The sequence below is a fragment of the Phyllostomus discolor genome, chromosome 5 (genome assembly GCF_004126475.2).
Source record: "Phyllostomus discolor isolate MPI-MPIP mPhyDis1 chromosome 5, mPhyDis1.pri.v3, whole genome shotgun sequence".
In the NCBI taxonomy this organism is placed as follows: Eukaryota; Metazoa; Chordata; class Mammalia; order Chiroptera; family Phyllostomidae; genus Phyllostomus; species Phyllostomus discolor.
In genome coordinates, this window is record NC_040907.2 from 18,606,053 (window position 1) to 18,622,255 (window position 16,203).

At 41.9% G+C, this 16,203-nt stretch overlaps 1 protein-coding gene across 19 annotated transcripts in view; it reads left to right on the forward strand.

Annotated features, from left to right (window-relative positions):
- Positions 1-16,203, forward strand: part of EPB41 (erythrocyte membrane protein band 4.1) — a 166,235-nt gene that overhangs the window by 137,443 nt on the left and 12,589 nt on the right. For 10 of the 19 annotated variants that reach the window (XM_036025637.1, XM_036025631.1, XM_036025626.1 and 7 more), the window contains 2 exons: positions 14,416-14,865; positions 16,063-16,191. In XM_036025637.1, coding sequence (XP_035881530.1) covers positions 14,416-14,865; positions 16,063-16,191 — 579 coding nt within the window. The remainder of the gene's footprint in view (positions 1-14,415; positions 14,866-16,062; positions 16,192-16,203) is intronic. The other 9 variants (XM_028511607.2, XM_036025636.1, XM_036025638.1 and 6 more) reach the window with 2 other exon arrangements.

Here is a 16,203-nt window from a genome sequence, read left to right on the forward strand (position 1 = left end):
CATTCTAGATCCTAGGACCCAGTACACTTCTTCCTATTAAACATTATTATAAATTTTAGTCTGACATTTCTGTGGATATAAGCCAATTCACTTTCTCCTACATCACTAAGTCACTTCTGGAATACTTCCTACAGATAAGCACATACGATACACTAAGCTTTAGAGGTTTGGGTTTTTTTAGAAGGCATTACCAATCAAAATGTATATTTAGGCTTTACCCAGTGATGATGTATTTTCAAAAGGAAGCCCTAAAATTCAAAGATAACATGAGATGCTTTCTCACTGTTGCTTTTTTTTTTTTTTTTGGCAAGGGTGTTGAGTATAAAGTTGCAAAATCCCAATCTTCCTTCTGCACTGTAGTGGATAGCATCAGTAAGTCTGCTCTCATTTCTGCTGCTATTACCCCACACAGTTTAGGGTCGGCCTCCCTTGTACGGCAACAGCACGTGATGCAGATAGGGGCACGCTGGTGCAGGCTGAGGAATGGGCACCTGCCCTGGTTGAGAGGGTGTGGCTGTTGGAGAGAAGAAGCCACAGAAAGTTAGGCTGGATCAGGAAGAGAGTGGCTATAATGAGCAGTTGCAAATTCAGGGAGGATTTCATTTTGTGAATGATATTCCTATCATACTAAAAAGACATACTTGAAAGACAAAAAGAAGAGAAAGTAGTTTATTACATCCATCCATAGGAAATACGGACTAAACACTAAGTAGCTTTGATAGTAGCCTGACTAAATGTATGCACGGCAGATTGTTGAGGAAACAGATGCTTTGGGGGCACTTTCCTCATCTGTTGTGATTGATACCCTTGAAGGCAGCCCTCCCCTTTGTCATAGTCAGGATTCTGTTTGGGGTAAATAGTGAAGAAATCTAACATTTTGGAGTTTAAAGGGGAAAAGGAAGCAGAGGGTCCCAACGGCCTCGTTCGGTCCCCCAAATTGGCAGAGGATGCTGTTTAGTCTCTCTCCTCCTCCGTTGCCTCTTTGAGGAAGAGTCTGTGCAGGACCCCATCTCAAAATACACAGAGAATAAAAATTAGGGAAAAACATGGCGACTGCTGTCTATTCATTTGTTCATTTGTTCATGGCCCTCGAGGGTAATGAATTGCAGGGGTGTTAAGAGGTGGCATTATCAGAAGTTTAGGAGCCAGCTCCTCTCCCCTGTAATGCTTGACTCTGCTGTACAGGGTCACACAGAGACGTAGAGACCAGGTGGCTCCTAGCCTGTGTTTAAATATCTCCCAAGATATATAACACATGACATCTCTGGACATCTCTGGTTTCTGTATATAAATCATTCTTATGTTGAGTCAAAATGTTTTCTCATAGCTTTCTCTTCTTGGTCCTGAAGAATTTTCTATCTTCCACGTTATAAGCTCTTTGTATAGTTAAAAGTAACTTGCATGTTGGAATTAGACAGTCATTGTCCTCATATAACTTACCATCTTATGTCCGGATGGCTCCAGGCCTCCTCCTAGCCTGTCTGCTCTCTTCCTCCCTTTTTCTCGTTTTCCTGGCTTTACCAGCTCTTTCTCTTTCTGGCTCTATCACCCGTAGGTTGCTTCCCCATTTTTTTTTTTTAGCTTTATGTCCTCTCTAAAAGAACATTTTGAAATTTCTGGAAATCCCAGCTTCTTCACAGATCACACAGGCACTTGGGATTTACTTTTTATTTTTTCAGATATTTTATTTATTTTCAGAGAGAGGGGAAGGAAAAGAGAAAGAGAGGGAGAGAAACAGTAGTTGGTTGCCTCTCACATGCCCCCAACCAGGGACCTGGCCTGCAACCCAGGCATGTGCCCTGACTGGGACTCGAACTGGGGACCTTTTGGTTCACAGGCCAGTGCTCAATCCACTGAGCCACACCAGCCAAGGCCTGGGACTTATTTTTTAGACCAAAGGGTTGGGGTGGGATAGTTTTGTAGCATTGGAAACGTCTTGTAGCCAGAATCTGTTGACAAGTGAGTAGCACTATTTTATTTTGAAGAAGCGTACCGCCAGAGTCTGCATCCTAAGTTTGCCTGCTGCCTCTGGCAGCTGACTGTCCTTGCATACTTTAGCACCCCCAAGTGATTTGATTTATACCAGTGCGATATGATAAAATTATGGGAACTTACTCTCTGTTAACATTCTGATTATGACTTAGATTCCCACCAAAAAAATGATATTAAAAATTTGAAATATTATTAACCTATCTCTTTCAGTTTGTCATCCTCAAAACTGTGAGATTCTCAAAGCGAGAAGCTTTGCTTTATTTAGCTGTTTGTCAGTCTATCACCTTTATATCTCAGACATATAACAAACGATAATTGTTAAATGATAAATCACAGATGGCACTGGATCGACTCTAACTCTTCACCTACAATGTCTTCTATTGGAACACAGATGTGTGCGAAATTAATCACCGTAGGCCCAGTTGGTACGTGCGGGTGGCCCCCAAAACCCCTTGTAAGACCCAGAAGCCTCTGTTGCATGTTAATTCTGCAGCATGGTCCCTGGTTTATTCAAAGAATCTGCATATACCTCTGTGATGGGTGTCAGTCTCTCTAGTGATGTCTTGTAATTTGGTTCAGTTAAAATCGCTTATCCATTTCCCACAGATGATAATCAACTTTTTCGCTATAGAACATATTCTCGAGACGAGGGTGCATTTCTGTATATATAGGTTCATCTTGGATTGTAATATCAGGCAGGGAATCAGTTATTTGACAATTTGTGTTTATCCAGACATACATTGCAGAGGGAAGTTGGATACGTTTGTCTTTTGTGTTTTACAAGATACAAAACAACCAATTGCATCAAACTTGTGATATCAAGAGTTTTATCCATCAGATAGACCAAGGGTTGGCAAATTTTTTCGGTAAAGGGCCAGATAACAACTATTTTCGGCTTTGCACGCCACAGACCTCGCCCTTGCAGAGTCAAAGCAGCAGAGACAGTGAGTTAGCGAACGGACATGAATGTGCTCTAATCAGACTTTACTCACGCACCCTGGAACTTGAATTTTAGATCATTTTTGTCATTCAATATTATTCTATTTTCCCCCATCCATTTGAATATGTAAAGCCATTCTTAGCTCATAGCCACACAGAAAGCAGGAGAGGGCTGGATTTGGCCCATCGGCCGCAGTCTGCTGAGCCCTGACATGGGTCCAGGGAGCCAGAGAACCGCTTCCTTACATCCCCTGCCTTTGTGCTGTTTCCCAGTCTCGGCATCTTCATTCAGTGTTGAAGTGTTTTTGCATCTTGTTTGCGATTAGAAATGGAAAACAAAAGACAAGCTATTTGTTTCTGTTTATGTGGCCGTGGGGGTACACCTGAACTATAATCTAAAATAACTGTAACCACCCCAGCACACCTGCCTTTGCCAGTTTTCCAAATAATTCTCTGTTAACTGTGCTTAAAATGCACTCAGTGATCAATCCAGCTAACTTGTCTGGTGTTTGTGTCTTAGTTTTTAAGAGTTTATCTCTATTTCCCCCTAGGGAATAGTCGATTCCCAAATTTACCTTCTCTTTAGCCAGATTTTAGACATTACCTAACAAACACAGTAAAGAAAGTGAAATAATTTTCACTCTGAACTTTTGCTTAGTGTTTTAAGCAATTGGGTATTTAGGAAAACATTTTAGAAGGGGTCCTCTTTGAAAATAAAGAGATTTTTCTGAGAGGAATCCCTCAATTAGAGCCTAATGCGGCAGTGTCTACCAATAAGTCAGAATAAAATGAAGTTACCTTCTTTCGTAAGTGTCTTTGCCCCCCAGTTGACACGGTTGTGTTCTGAAGGGCCCCTTGGTCTACAGTGAGCTTTGGGAGGTGCTTTCTAAACCCTAACGCTGTGTTTCCTTTTGGTCCCTGGTCCAGGATTTCTGAGCTCTGATGCTCAGTCGAGTAAACTGTTTATCCATTTAGCAGTTCAGCAAATATTTAAGCCTAAAAAAAAATCTGCTAAGAACTTCTCTTTTGGAACAGTTTCTTTGATATTTTTCTCATGTTATTGGCTCTGTTAATATGTACATTTATGATGAATAAATCTTATTGCAAATCTTTTGCTGGCTGATACTAGTTATCAAGGAAAGTAGGAGCTAGTCATGCTGTACCTAGACAGGCCACGCTGCGGGGGGTGGTGGGGGGCGGGGTGGGGGGGTGGGAGAGGAACCTCTGCCTCATTGGATCACCAAGAGACACTGTCAGCCAGTCTTCCCAGAAACAGTCTCCTGTTTTTCTGTTTTCCTCTTATCTCCGCCAGTAGTTGTCTTTTGTTCAGTCCTGAAACCGAGGTAACCTATTGACACGTGTTCAGTTCTCAGAATACTAATATTTTAAATAAGCTTGGAACTCATTTGACTAATTTATCCCAAGTTTTTAAAATGACTTTTTCTTACCAACTTAATCGGTCGCTATGCAATTGTCACATCTGTTAGGAGCATTTTTTAATATGCTGGATATGTCTTTGGGTTGTTTTTTTTTTTTTTCTAAAAGCACTCTACAAATCAGTAGCTATTAACCTGCCAGGACTTCCCCTCCGATCAACAGAAGAACGAAAGATGGGGTGGGCGTGGGCCGTGGGTGTGCGGAGAGCTTGCCCCTGTGATGTGGAATTAGCAGACAGCGTTCCGCTTGATGTCTTACTTCACCCTGGATGAACCTTATCTCTCATCCTGCCCTCACCGTTCTAGATTCTATTGTATTACCCAGGTGATTACTTAGAACCAACACTCCGCATTTTGAAGTGATCTGTTTACCAGCTCAAAGTAAGTACCCTGTGGAGGTCTGAGCAATGTAAAAAAATTGCAGTGTTTCTCCAAAGCCACATTTCTTTTAGGAATTTGTTGAAAATGTTAGCATGGAAAGCCATTTTCATTATTACAGATTTCTTCAGGAGGAGAAGACACTGCTAGCTAGTACCTATAGTTTTCTGAAGTGCTTATTATTATGGCTTTATCATTTTTGGAATGGGGACTTCTGAGAAACCCTGCCAAATGTGTTTCATTGTGTTCCACGCTAAGTGAGTTTTCGTGCAGGTTAGAGCTCCTTCTCTCCATCTGCATCTCTGTTCCTCAGCCCTTCTTAGTCTAAGGAAACAGAACTGACCGACGAAGGCTTCTGGTCTCCTAGGTGTGCTTAGCATAACCTTTAATGCTTGCTCCATCACTTTGACGTCTGTAGCTCTGTTCAAGTCTGAGAACCCTCATTTGATCTGTGGAGTCCTTGCTGGTGAGTGCGGTGTGAAGGCAAAATTTTCTATTACCTAATAGTTAAAATTTTGCAGCGGGCACTGATTTTGAAGCTGTTTGCTTTTCCCTTCGCATATTGTGGGGATAATCTAATAACAGCACTATTTAGGAAATTATAAAAACTATGCTTAAAGGATGCGTCACGGGCAAATTCCACTTGCTGGCACTTATGAAAGGCTGTGTTACGAAGTGATTTTCATATAATAAGCAGTTTTACCAACTGTGATTTAATTAAGGCCAACATCTTCCTAAATAAGCTCCTTTATCCAGATGTCATCTTTGTGTGCCAGAAAGCGGCAATGGACCAGGAAAATGACTCGAGTTTCATGGAGAAGCTCGTGAGTGAGCTCTACAAGGTTGTATTTCTAGCTAGGGATCAATAGCACACAAATGTTATTTTTTTTTAAAAGTTGGGGAGGGTATAGCCAAGACAGAAACTTTAGAATGCAGAAACATGTATTGCATGATTTAAAACAAAATGGCACACTGGAGAGGAAAGATAGAATTTTTAAACCATCTTTTGCTGGCCACACAGTTACTCTGTTGTTAGTTTATCCCCACATGCAGTGTTTGCCATTCTAATGTCCTTTTTTAACCCATCAGTTGGCCTGAGTTTCCCAGCAAAAGTGTACCAAAACTGTTATTGCCGAGGCTTTGGGGGGCAGAGGACCAGGGAATGTTTTTTCTTTTTGGTAATTTTTGTTCTTCTTTCTTCATTTCTTTCCTTTTTTGGCTGAAGAATGGGCTCCTGCTGCTTCACTTGTCAACTTCGTGTGCTGTTTACATGTGGCTTTTACAAAAGAAGCCATTACCACGTCTGATTTATCTCTTATTGCAAGTGCCCATTCAAAAGCATTTTGTTTAACTCGACAAATTTAAAAAATTATGGACAACACTGTGCTGATTGCTGGGGGAGGGGAGTATAAGGGCACTAAATGGTAATGGGAAAAAATACATTGAAGATTAAATTAAGAAATCACTAGGTTTATGTTCCTAGTGATTATTATACAACCAAGGGAAACACTGTTGTTAATTTTTCAAAACAGGAATAATACCACAAATTTTGGTATGTTTTGTTTTTTAGAGCTTTTCCCAAAGGCATTGAAGGCCATGCTTTGCCGACTTGCCATGTTTTGTTCAAGGTCATAGAAACGAAGCACTCGCAATGAACTGATCTTATCAGGATGGGACTGTACATGTTTTCGTTTGCATGTTGCAGACCATTCGGGGGTATTATTTAAATACATTGTTGATCATTTAAGTGACTGTCGTATTTATTGTTCACTTTAGTTAAGAACCAGGCGCTGGACTCTTCCGCTGGGTATCTTCCTTCTGTGCTAAGATAACCTCGATTCCTGCTGGTTCTGTGGGCACTGGCAGCGCAGAGCGCTTCTTACTGGGCTTGCACGACGAGGGTAATGCACTCTGGGTACCTGTGTGTCTGTGCACACCCATCCCCTTGAAGCCCACTGTCACCTTCTGCTCACTCCCTTTTTCTTACCAAACATTTATTTTTAAAAATTATACAAATCTTATTAAGAAGTCTAATGGATCCCCCAAATTCCCCCCTTTTTTTTTTCCGGAGGTGTTTGCATTTCAACAGGCCACAAAATCATTGCACAGATGATGGAGACATTACAAGGCCAGTCCTCACTCTGAGTGTACTTGTTAGAATGGCAAAATAGAATGAAGAGAATGTGATAACCAGTGGTAGTTTAACAGATGTGGTTGCATTTAGGGTTGTGCTGTGTAAGTAACTATAGGGGTAGTATGCAAATTTCAGGCTCTTTCTTGCAAAAGTCAGTAAATTTCAGGAAACAAAACCTGTGGCTAGTAACACAGGAAGCTATGCTTTGGGTTTAGAAACAATAAATCTATGAAGCTTTAAAATAATTATAGCCCTAGCTGGTGTGGCTCAGTGGACTGGGTGCCGACCAGAGAACTGACAGGTTGCTGGTTCGATTCCTAGTCAGGGCACATGCCTAGGCTGTGAGCCACGTCCCCAGTAGGGGAGTGCTCAAGAGGCAACCACACACTCATGTTTCTCTCCCTCTCTTTCTCCCTCCCTTCCCCTCTGTCTAAAAAGAAATAAATAAAATCTTTAAAAATAAATCAATAAATTCATGTTAATTAAACCAAGCCTCAAGCACAAAGTTAGAAGACAATTTAGTTGGTATCTAAAAGCGAACAAAGCAAAAAATACCATCATCAAACCAAATGACATTTTGTAACTCTAATAAATATTTGTTCTTCATCAAAGAAAGTATTTTTGGTGTTCTCTGCTTGAGCCCCTAAGTATATTTATGTAAATGCAAAACTCTCATTGATTGGAATAGAGGGTTTGAGATTATTGAAGATGGTATTGGTACAATGAGGTAGGCCAGGGTATTTGTGCAATTTAGTGAAAGAATTTGTATTTTGGTCTGGTTGGACTATGAAAATTCTTTTTGCAATCATCATTTGCGTTTTCTACTTCTCAATTTAGTCAATTTGATAAAATGTTACTTTAGCATGTTAATGGCCCTCCCTTACACTTTGTCTTATATTGGCCCTGGCCAGATAGCTCAGTTGGTTAGAGCATTGTCCCTGATAAGCCAAGGTAGCGGGTTTGATCCCCAGTCAGGGCACATATAAGAATCAGCCTCCCTAGCTGGGTGGCTCAGTTGGTTGGAGCATTGTCCCCTACACCAAAAGATTGCAGGTTCGATTCCCTGTGGGGGCACATGCATGAGGCAACTGATTGATGTTTCTCTCACACATCAATGCTTCTCTCTCTCTCTTTCTCTTTTCCTCTCTCTCTAAAATCAATGAACTTATGCTTTGGTGAGGATTAAAAAATATCAACCAATGAATCATAAATAGTGGAACAATAAGATTGATGTTTCTCTCCCTCAAATCAATTTAAAAAATTTTTTTAAATAAAATTTGTCTTGTATAATTTCAGCAAGTAAGAAAACCCAATTTATTAACTTGTTTATAATGTATGTTTAACCATGCATATATATGCAAGTAAAATTTTCACAGGTATTTTCAAAGATCTAAAGATAGATCTTTGAAAACATTGAATGGAATATGAGGGAAAACATTTTTTGAAAACTTAAACACATAATGATTCCAAGACCTTCATTAGAAGTTAGCTTTATAACTGACATGACTATTTTCTTCTTTCTTTCAAAAATTTTTCTCTCAACTGTCTAATTCTGCTTGTGGTAGACTCAGTAACATTGCTGATTTGTTTATTTCAGTGCTTAGTGTAACATTATAATACTGAGAATGCACCAAACCAAACCAAACCAAACAAGACACTGTAATTAAGTACAGAAACCAGCTCTGACAAAAGCTGGCCTTTTCCCAAGGTTCCACCATTGCCACAAGCACCATGTGGCCCTGAGCTTACTATGTAAACATGCTTAACTGCCATTTGTATGTATCGACATCAATATCTTCATTCAACTCAATCTAAGTATCCTGGAGATTGGGTCCTTTCTTTCTCTCATTATCCTAAAAACCACCCAAAGGTCTTCTCTTCTGAGATGGCAATTAAGCAACTATCTATTGAACTTGGTCAATTCATTCTGATGTTTCATACTTGACTTTAATAAAACAAGATTTCACCTTGAGGTGCAGGGCACTCAGCTGAAAGAGAAAGAGAGAGAACTATGAATCATAAATCATTCTGATGTGAAGTATGATAGTGTTGCTCTATATCACTAATCTAGAGTTATTACTCAGACCCAGTTTGGGGATACTTTGATTTTTCATGTTCTGTATTCCTAGTTGCTCTCATGACTTTACCAAGAGAGTGATCATTTTCTTTGAATGTCTTCACCGTTGCAGAGGGAGGTATCTAGTAAGAAAATTTACTTAGGAATTAAATTACAGCTACAACCATATTTTCATTTGCATTCCTGAGAATATTCCTGCCCTCTCCAAATCAGAAAGCATTAAACATGATAAAGATTGTTTACCAGATTCTTCAGGTTTTATAGATCGTTTCATTATGAAACCAGATGCAGAAGCTTGCATAGGAAAATAATTTAATAACATTTTTTATTTTAAAAAGTAATGCATATTTATTTTAGGAAGGTTAGGAAGTACAGAGAAACACAAAGAAATTAAACTAGTGATATTTTACTGTACTTAAGGTCTTTTTCATGTGTATAATTATATGCATAAGAACATATAATTTTTAAATGGATAAGAAATAAAGCAGCACATTATCAGGAGGAAGGTGTAGGCTTGGCGGTTAGCATCTGTGGCTTTTTCCTCATTGCAGCATCAGATCCTGGTCCCGAGAGGGAAGCCCTTCCCTGTGGTCTCAGGGCAGTGTGGGCAGGGACCCTGCTGTCGTCCACTCGGCCCTCACCTGCCTGCCCGAGATTTTAATCGAGAGAAAGATAAAAATGAGACAATAGCAGGTTCTTGTGTTCCTTTTTAAAAAAGATTTTATTTATTTGTTTTCAGAGGGAGGGGAAGGGTGGAAGAGGGTGAGAGAAACATCGATCTGCTGCCTCTGGCACACGGACCTAACCGCAACCCAGGCATGTGCCCTGACCTGGAATCTAACTGGCTACCCTTTGGTTTTACAGCCTGCGCTCAGTCCACTGAGCTACACCAGCCAGGGCTAAGAGCCACATTTTAAAGTATTTTCTATGTCTTACTAAAGGGTCTGGACTTAACCAGAAGGAAATGAAGAGTCACTGAAGGGTTTTAAGCTGCAAATTGGGATTTTCAATGTTTCGTTTTAGAAACAAACACTTTAGCAGTAGAATAGAGGATGCATTCAAGGAAGGCTTGAGATGGGAAAGAAGGAAAGAAGAAAAACTGAGCGCATGAGTCACGAGCAGGGTGAGGCAGTGTAAGAGCTGGAATGAAGATAGTAAATGTGCAGTAGAAACAAGCATTTCTGTTATCGTTTCTGTTACTGGGTGAACGATGGTGCCATTGGTAACGGTAACAGAAACGATGGAGGAGGTCGGGGTGGCGGGTCCAGACAGCAGCAGAAATGAGTGTAATTCGGGGCATGTTGCATTTCATACGCAACCTGGGAGGATGTCCAGCAAGCAGCTGGCTGTGTTATCCAAGAGGTCTGGACAGCAGCGCCGCTGGAGAGGCTGGTTTGACCGTGTGTGCGAGTGCTTGCTGCGAGTGGTCATTTAACCCGACTGTTGTCAGTTTTCCTTTTTCCCAATGACTAACGCATATTAGGTGATCAGTAAATATTTGTTGAATTGATATTACCGTGGCTACAGCCTTTACCCTTGGCCTCCTCTGTACGTGCTTTGAAAAGAATGATGGATCTCTCTAATTTTACTCAGCAGTAGGCAACTTTGGGCCAGGTGGTGCTGGCCTGAGCAATGTTGATTTTAATTTTATTGTTATTTTTTATGCTAATAAATATTATTTTTATTTTTAAGTATATTTTGATTATGCTGTTACAGTTGTCCCATTTTTTTCTCTCCTCTATCCCCCTCCAGCCTGCACCCCAGTCCCACCAGCATTCCCCCTCATTCGTTCATGTCCATGGGTCGTACATATATGTTCTTTGGCTTTGCCATTCCCTATACTGTTCTTAACCTCTCCCTGTCTATTTTGTACCTACCATTTATGTTTCTTATTCCCTGTACTTTTCCCCCATTCTCCCCATTCCCCTTCCCCGCTTATAACCCTCCATATGATCTCTATTTCTGTGATTCTGTTCCTGTTCTGATTGTTTGCTTAGATTGTTTTTGTATTTTAGGTTCAGTTGTTGATAATTGTGAGTTTGTTGTCATTTTACTATTCATAGTTTTAATTTTCTTCTTTTTCTTAGATAAGTCCCTTTAACATTTCATATAATAAGGGCTTGGTGATGATGCACTCCTTTAACTTGACCTTGTCTGGGACGCACTTTATCTGCCTCCCACTCTAAATGATAGCTCTGCTGAATAGAGCAATCTTGGATATAAATCCTTGCCTTTCATGACTTTGAATCCTTCTTTCTAGCCCCTACTTGCCTGTAAGGTTTCTTTTGAGAAATCAGCTGATAGTCTTATGGGAACTCCTTTGTAGGTAACTGTCTCCTTTTCTCTTGGTGCTGTAAGATTCTCTCCTTATCTTTAATCTTGGGCAATGTAATTATGATGTACCTTGGTGTGTTCCTCCTTGGGTCCAATTTCTTTGGGACTCTCTGACCTTCCTGGACTTCCTGGAAGTTTATTTCCTTCGCCAGATTAGGGAAGTTTCCCTTCATTTTTTCAAATAAGTTTTCAATTCCTTGCTCTTCCTCTTCTCCCTCTGGCACCCCTGTGATTCAGCTGTTGCAACATTTTAAAGTTGTCCCAGAGGTTCCTAAGCCTCTCCTCATTGTTTTGAATTCTTGTTTCTTCATTCTGTTCTGGTTGAATGTTTATTTCTTTCATCCGTTCCAAATCATCGATTGGCGTCCCAGTTTCCTTCCCTTCACTGTTGGTTCCCTGTATATTTTGTTTTATTTCACTTAGCATAGCCTTCACTTTTTCCTCTGTTTTGCGACCATACTCAACCAATTCTGTGAGTATCCTGATTACCAGTGTTTTGAACTCCACATCTGATAGGCTGGCTATCTCCTTGTTGCTTAGTTTTTTTCTGGAGTTTTGAGCAGTTCTTTCATTTGGGCCACATTTCTTTGTCTCAGTACACCTGTTATATTGTAAGGGGCAGAGCCTTGGCTATTCACCAGGGCAGGGCAATCCATGTTGCTGCGTTGTGGCCTGTATGTGGGGGAGGGGTCCAAGAGGGAACAGTGCCACTTGCTCAGCTCTCTGTGGCTTTCAGTCACTTCCCCCACTACCCACAAACAAATTGGGCCCTTCTGGTGCTGATTCCTGGGTGAGTGCGTGGGTGGGTTTGTGTGCATTCTAGGACCCTGTGGGTCTCTCCAATGAACACTCCTGTGAGGCTGAGAGTTTCTCTCACTGCTGCAATCCCCACAGGTTTTTTCAGCCAGAGGTTTTGAGGCTTTAGTTTCCTGTGATGGAACCTTGGGTTGTGCAGTCTATCTTGCTCCCCAGTTGTTCCTCCTGGCTTATCCTGACACGAATGTGGGACCTCCCAGTCTGCCGCCTTGCCGGGCATCCTCTCCACCCAGCTGCCTGTCTCCACCCCTCCTACGGGTCTGGACGAATGTTTCTTCTTTAACTCCTTAGTGTCGGACTTCCACACAGTTCAATTTTCTGGCAGTTCTGGTTGTTTTTTGTTTTCAAATTTGTCGTCCTTCTTTTGATTGTGTGAGGAAGCAAAGCGTATCTCCCTATGCCTCCATCTTGCCAGAAATGGCTTCTTGATGACAGACTACACTTATCACTTGAGTAGACTGGTATAAAATTGTCTCTTACTTGATCGATTTTCTTAGGTATTTTCCTGGTTATTAATCAGCCATTTCTGATGAAGTTCCTCTCCATGTGAATAGATGTGGGTATGCTATTCACAGAGCTAGCGTATAGCAACTTGGGAAAGCCTATTTGTTTGTTACCAGTCCATCTATTTTTGGATATCTCTACATCAGCTAGCCTAACCCAAAAGAAATGATGAGATAAGTGCCCCAGAAAGTATAACAAGTTCATTCTAGTGTCCCCAGACTGTAGCCTATTAGAGGTGCTCCGATAATGTTGACTGAATTAAGTGAATGTATATGGTACTTTAGAATTTACACAGTGCTTTCTTATAGACTATTGTATTTGATCTTCAGAACCCTGTGAGTCAAACCAAGTATGGGTTTTCTCATTTTAAGTATGAGGAAATTCATGTGCCCTTAGCAAGGATATTTTCTGTATCTCTGATACATCTGCAGAGACAGTTTCTATTGTCATTTCTCAGTTCCATTTTTTATGTCCTAAGTAATATTTATAACCCGTCCCTGAGAGACCTGCCTAATTGTGATGCTGCCGACTGTTTCAAGATGGTTTACAAGAAGAGTCGGCCTCGAGTTCTTGAGTGTGCTGCATCTTTTCTTGCCTTAATAGAGCAGTGTTTTGTTTTGTTTTGTTTTGTTTTTCGTCACAACTGGGCTGATTTACAAGGAAAGGAGAAGCAGTGATTGTCTACAATGTAATCCATACAATGTGGTTTGAGTGCTACAGTGTGTAAGCTGGTCCAAACATTTGTCGTTTGCTTCAGGAGCACCTTTTTAAAACAGTCCCTGTCAGTCATTAAGTTCCGGTGTGGTATGTAGTGTGCAGTTTGACCTCACCCAAGTTTCAGGCCTAAGTGGCACATTTACAGCTTTCTGGTGAGCACTTGCATTGGTAACTTTTCATTACGTTTGGCTTCTGCTAGATTGTTAATTTTTCAGATGGCTCGTTCTTTTCCTGCTTGTGTGAATTGCTTTCCTTCTCCCACCTCCAGCACCTTTCTTTCAAGTTTAGGAATAGGCCCATCTACCGCGACGTGTTCTTCTCATCCTCATTCTCCTGGAAGCACTTATTTTAGACCTGTTTTTCCTGTGATGTGAGGCATTTAGCCAAAGAGGGAACTCTGTGTTTCCGGGATTCGTTTCCCTTAGGGGTTGGAGACGGTAGTCAGTCATCTGTGAAGAAATGACCTCAGCTGCTGGGCCATTTTTATTCTGTTTACAAAGAAATATTTCACTAGTTTTGATATTATATTTAATTCCATGGTGATGATTAGACTAAGTCTGTGCTGGATGAACTCAGCTTCTATATCTGCACCAACCAAAGCCTAGATTTTAGCTCCTGTATTAGGTGCTAGGGTGATGATACATATGTCTTGGAGACTTGAAATGTTTTCAGCCTAATCAGGCTCCTCAAGGATGTTTTGGCTGACTCACATACGTTGCATCGTGCCCCGTGTACAGTAATGACTTGAGTATTTAGCAATGGCAAAGCACTGGTAACTGCTTTATGTAAGAAGAGTGTGTCATAAAGGAAAGGCCGTAGTAATACCAAGTTCTTGATAGTGGGCAAAGGACATCAGAATTACTCCTCAGACTAACAGAGTTCTAGAACCGTGACCAAAATGAAGTTGGAGCTTACTTAAGCTGCTGACGTAATTCTTCTTTTGACTACTTCAGGCGCTAAGCTTTTTGGTTTCTATTTGCATTAATACTGTCGAGGCCTCTTAAAAGTCATTGTTGATTCTCAGAGCTCACCACATTCCCCACTTATTCCTAATATTCTTGCTTTTGTATGTGTTCATTTATTTGTAGAATGTAAATGGCATTCGCACAGAGGAGGCGGCTGCCGTGCCACAGGGGCTACTCGCCAAGCCTGACTCTGAACGGGCGGGCCCCGAGCCCTCAGTAATTCCTAGTGAGAGCCAGACGGCCACCCCGTTGGAGTCTCCGCAAGGCTTTGACATGGGCTCCCTCTCCATAAGCAGCAAGGAGACAGAAGAGAAGGAGCAGGGGGAAGCTGGCCCTCTTGATACTAAGGAGATGCCCCGAGGCCCAAGTGGGGAATGTATGGGAGTGGAGGATCAGGCCAGTGCCTTAAAGGTCCCAGTGTCCCCAGCTTCCTGTCAGCTGCAACCTGGTGAGAACAAGGCAGAGAGTAGTGAAGACCATGTTGCACCAGGAGAGCCACTCGGAAAGCAGAGCGGATCGTGTCTTGACTCTCGTGTGGGTAACCAGTTCCCCACCCTCATTCGAAGTTTCCAGGTAGTAACTGGTTCAGTGACGCAGGTCTGATGACTCACGCCGGGAGAGGGCCCCACTCTGTTCTGTGGAGGAGGCGGTGGTGGTGGTGGTGAGGGCAGTAGCCCCTCTGCTGTTTTCCAAATCACAGAATACAATGGAAGCCCTTGGTTACTCTAAAGAAATTTCACCAGAGGAATCACCTGCATGGCTTCCAAGTGCTCTTTCCCCTGATGACTTAACAGGACTCTTGGGAGTAAACTCCAGGGGCTCACCTTTACGGAGCTGGTGTGTGTTTCTCTTCCTCGGTCAAGACGGGCAATGCGAAGAGGTGAATTTTTGAGACTTACGTGATGAGGAGCCTGCAGTGTTCCGCGACTGTGCTCGAAAAATTACAATGCACTTAATTAGAAGGGGTCAATGATTTTATTATGAGATTTCAGACCCTCCCCCAAATTATTTATGTATTGCAACCACACAGTACAGCTCACCACTCCCACTGACCCCACTCACAGGGGCTTCCGTGATCGTGGGCACTGATCTCCTGGGCTGAGGTGGATGGCCACTCACCTTCATCACAATCAACTGCTAGTTCTAGGGTGGTTTCTGGTCTCGGGGAAGGTGACTGGTAGATGAGTAGCCTTTGATATTCTACTAATATTCATTCTTCTGAAATTCTGAGATTAATCACCAGGTGGTGGTAGAACTGATTTTTTCCCCCAGTTTTCCAAATACTGTTTCTTCTCAATCACTCCAAAGTGAATGTCTGACATTGATTTGAAAGAAGTTAATGAATTCAGGGTAATGCATTTCAATGCCACTGCTGTTTCATGTACCGCTTGAACTAAGTGGAGGAACTATGGCTGATTTTCTTAATGGTGCGGTCGGAAGGACAAACAAAGAAGACAGCTATTTGGCAAGTGGTTTTATATTCAAATTCTGAAGGTCAGTCTGAAGTGTTTTTTATCACCGATCATAATTGTCTGATCGTATAGCTTTCCATTAAGCGTATGGAAGTGATTACAGTAATGCTGTTCTTTAATATCTCTCAGGATCTGACACCTTGTCAGAGCTACTTTGGAGTAGTGTCCAAATCTTGGGCAGAGGTTGAACTGGCCCTCTGCTTGGTTCGAGCTGTCACTTTGATCAGGTCAATGTCAGAAGGTGAGCCCTCCAGCGCCTTCAGAAGGTCCCGGTAACCGTTTCCTTACTGCTCCGCAGCCTCCCCTGGTGAAGACCCAGACTGTCACCCTCTCAGATACTGCCGACGCCGTGAAGAGCGAGATCCCCACCAAAGACGTCCCCATCGTCCACACCGAGACCAAGACCATCACCTATGAGGCTGCTCAGGTAGGACACCGT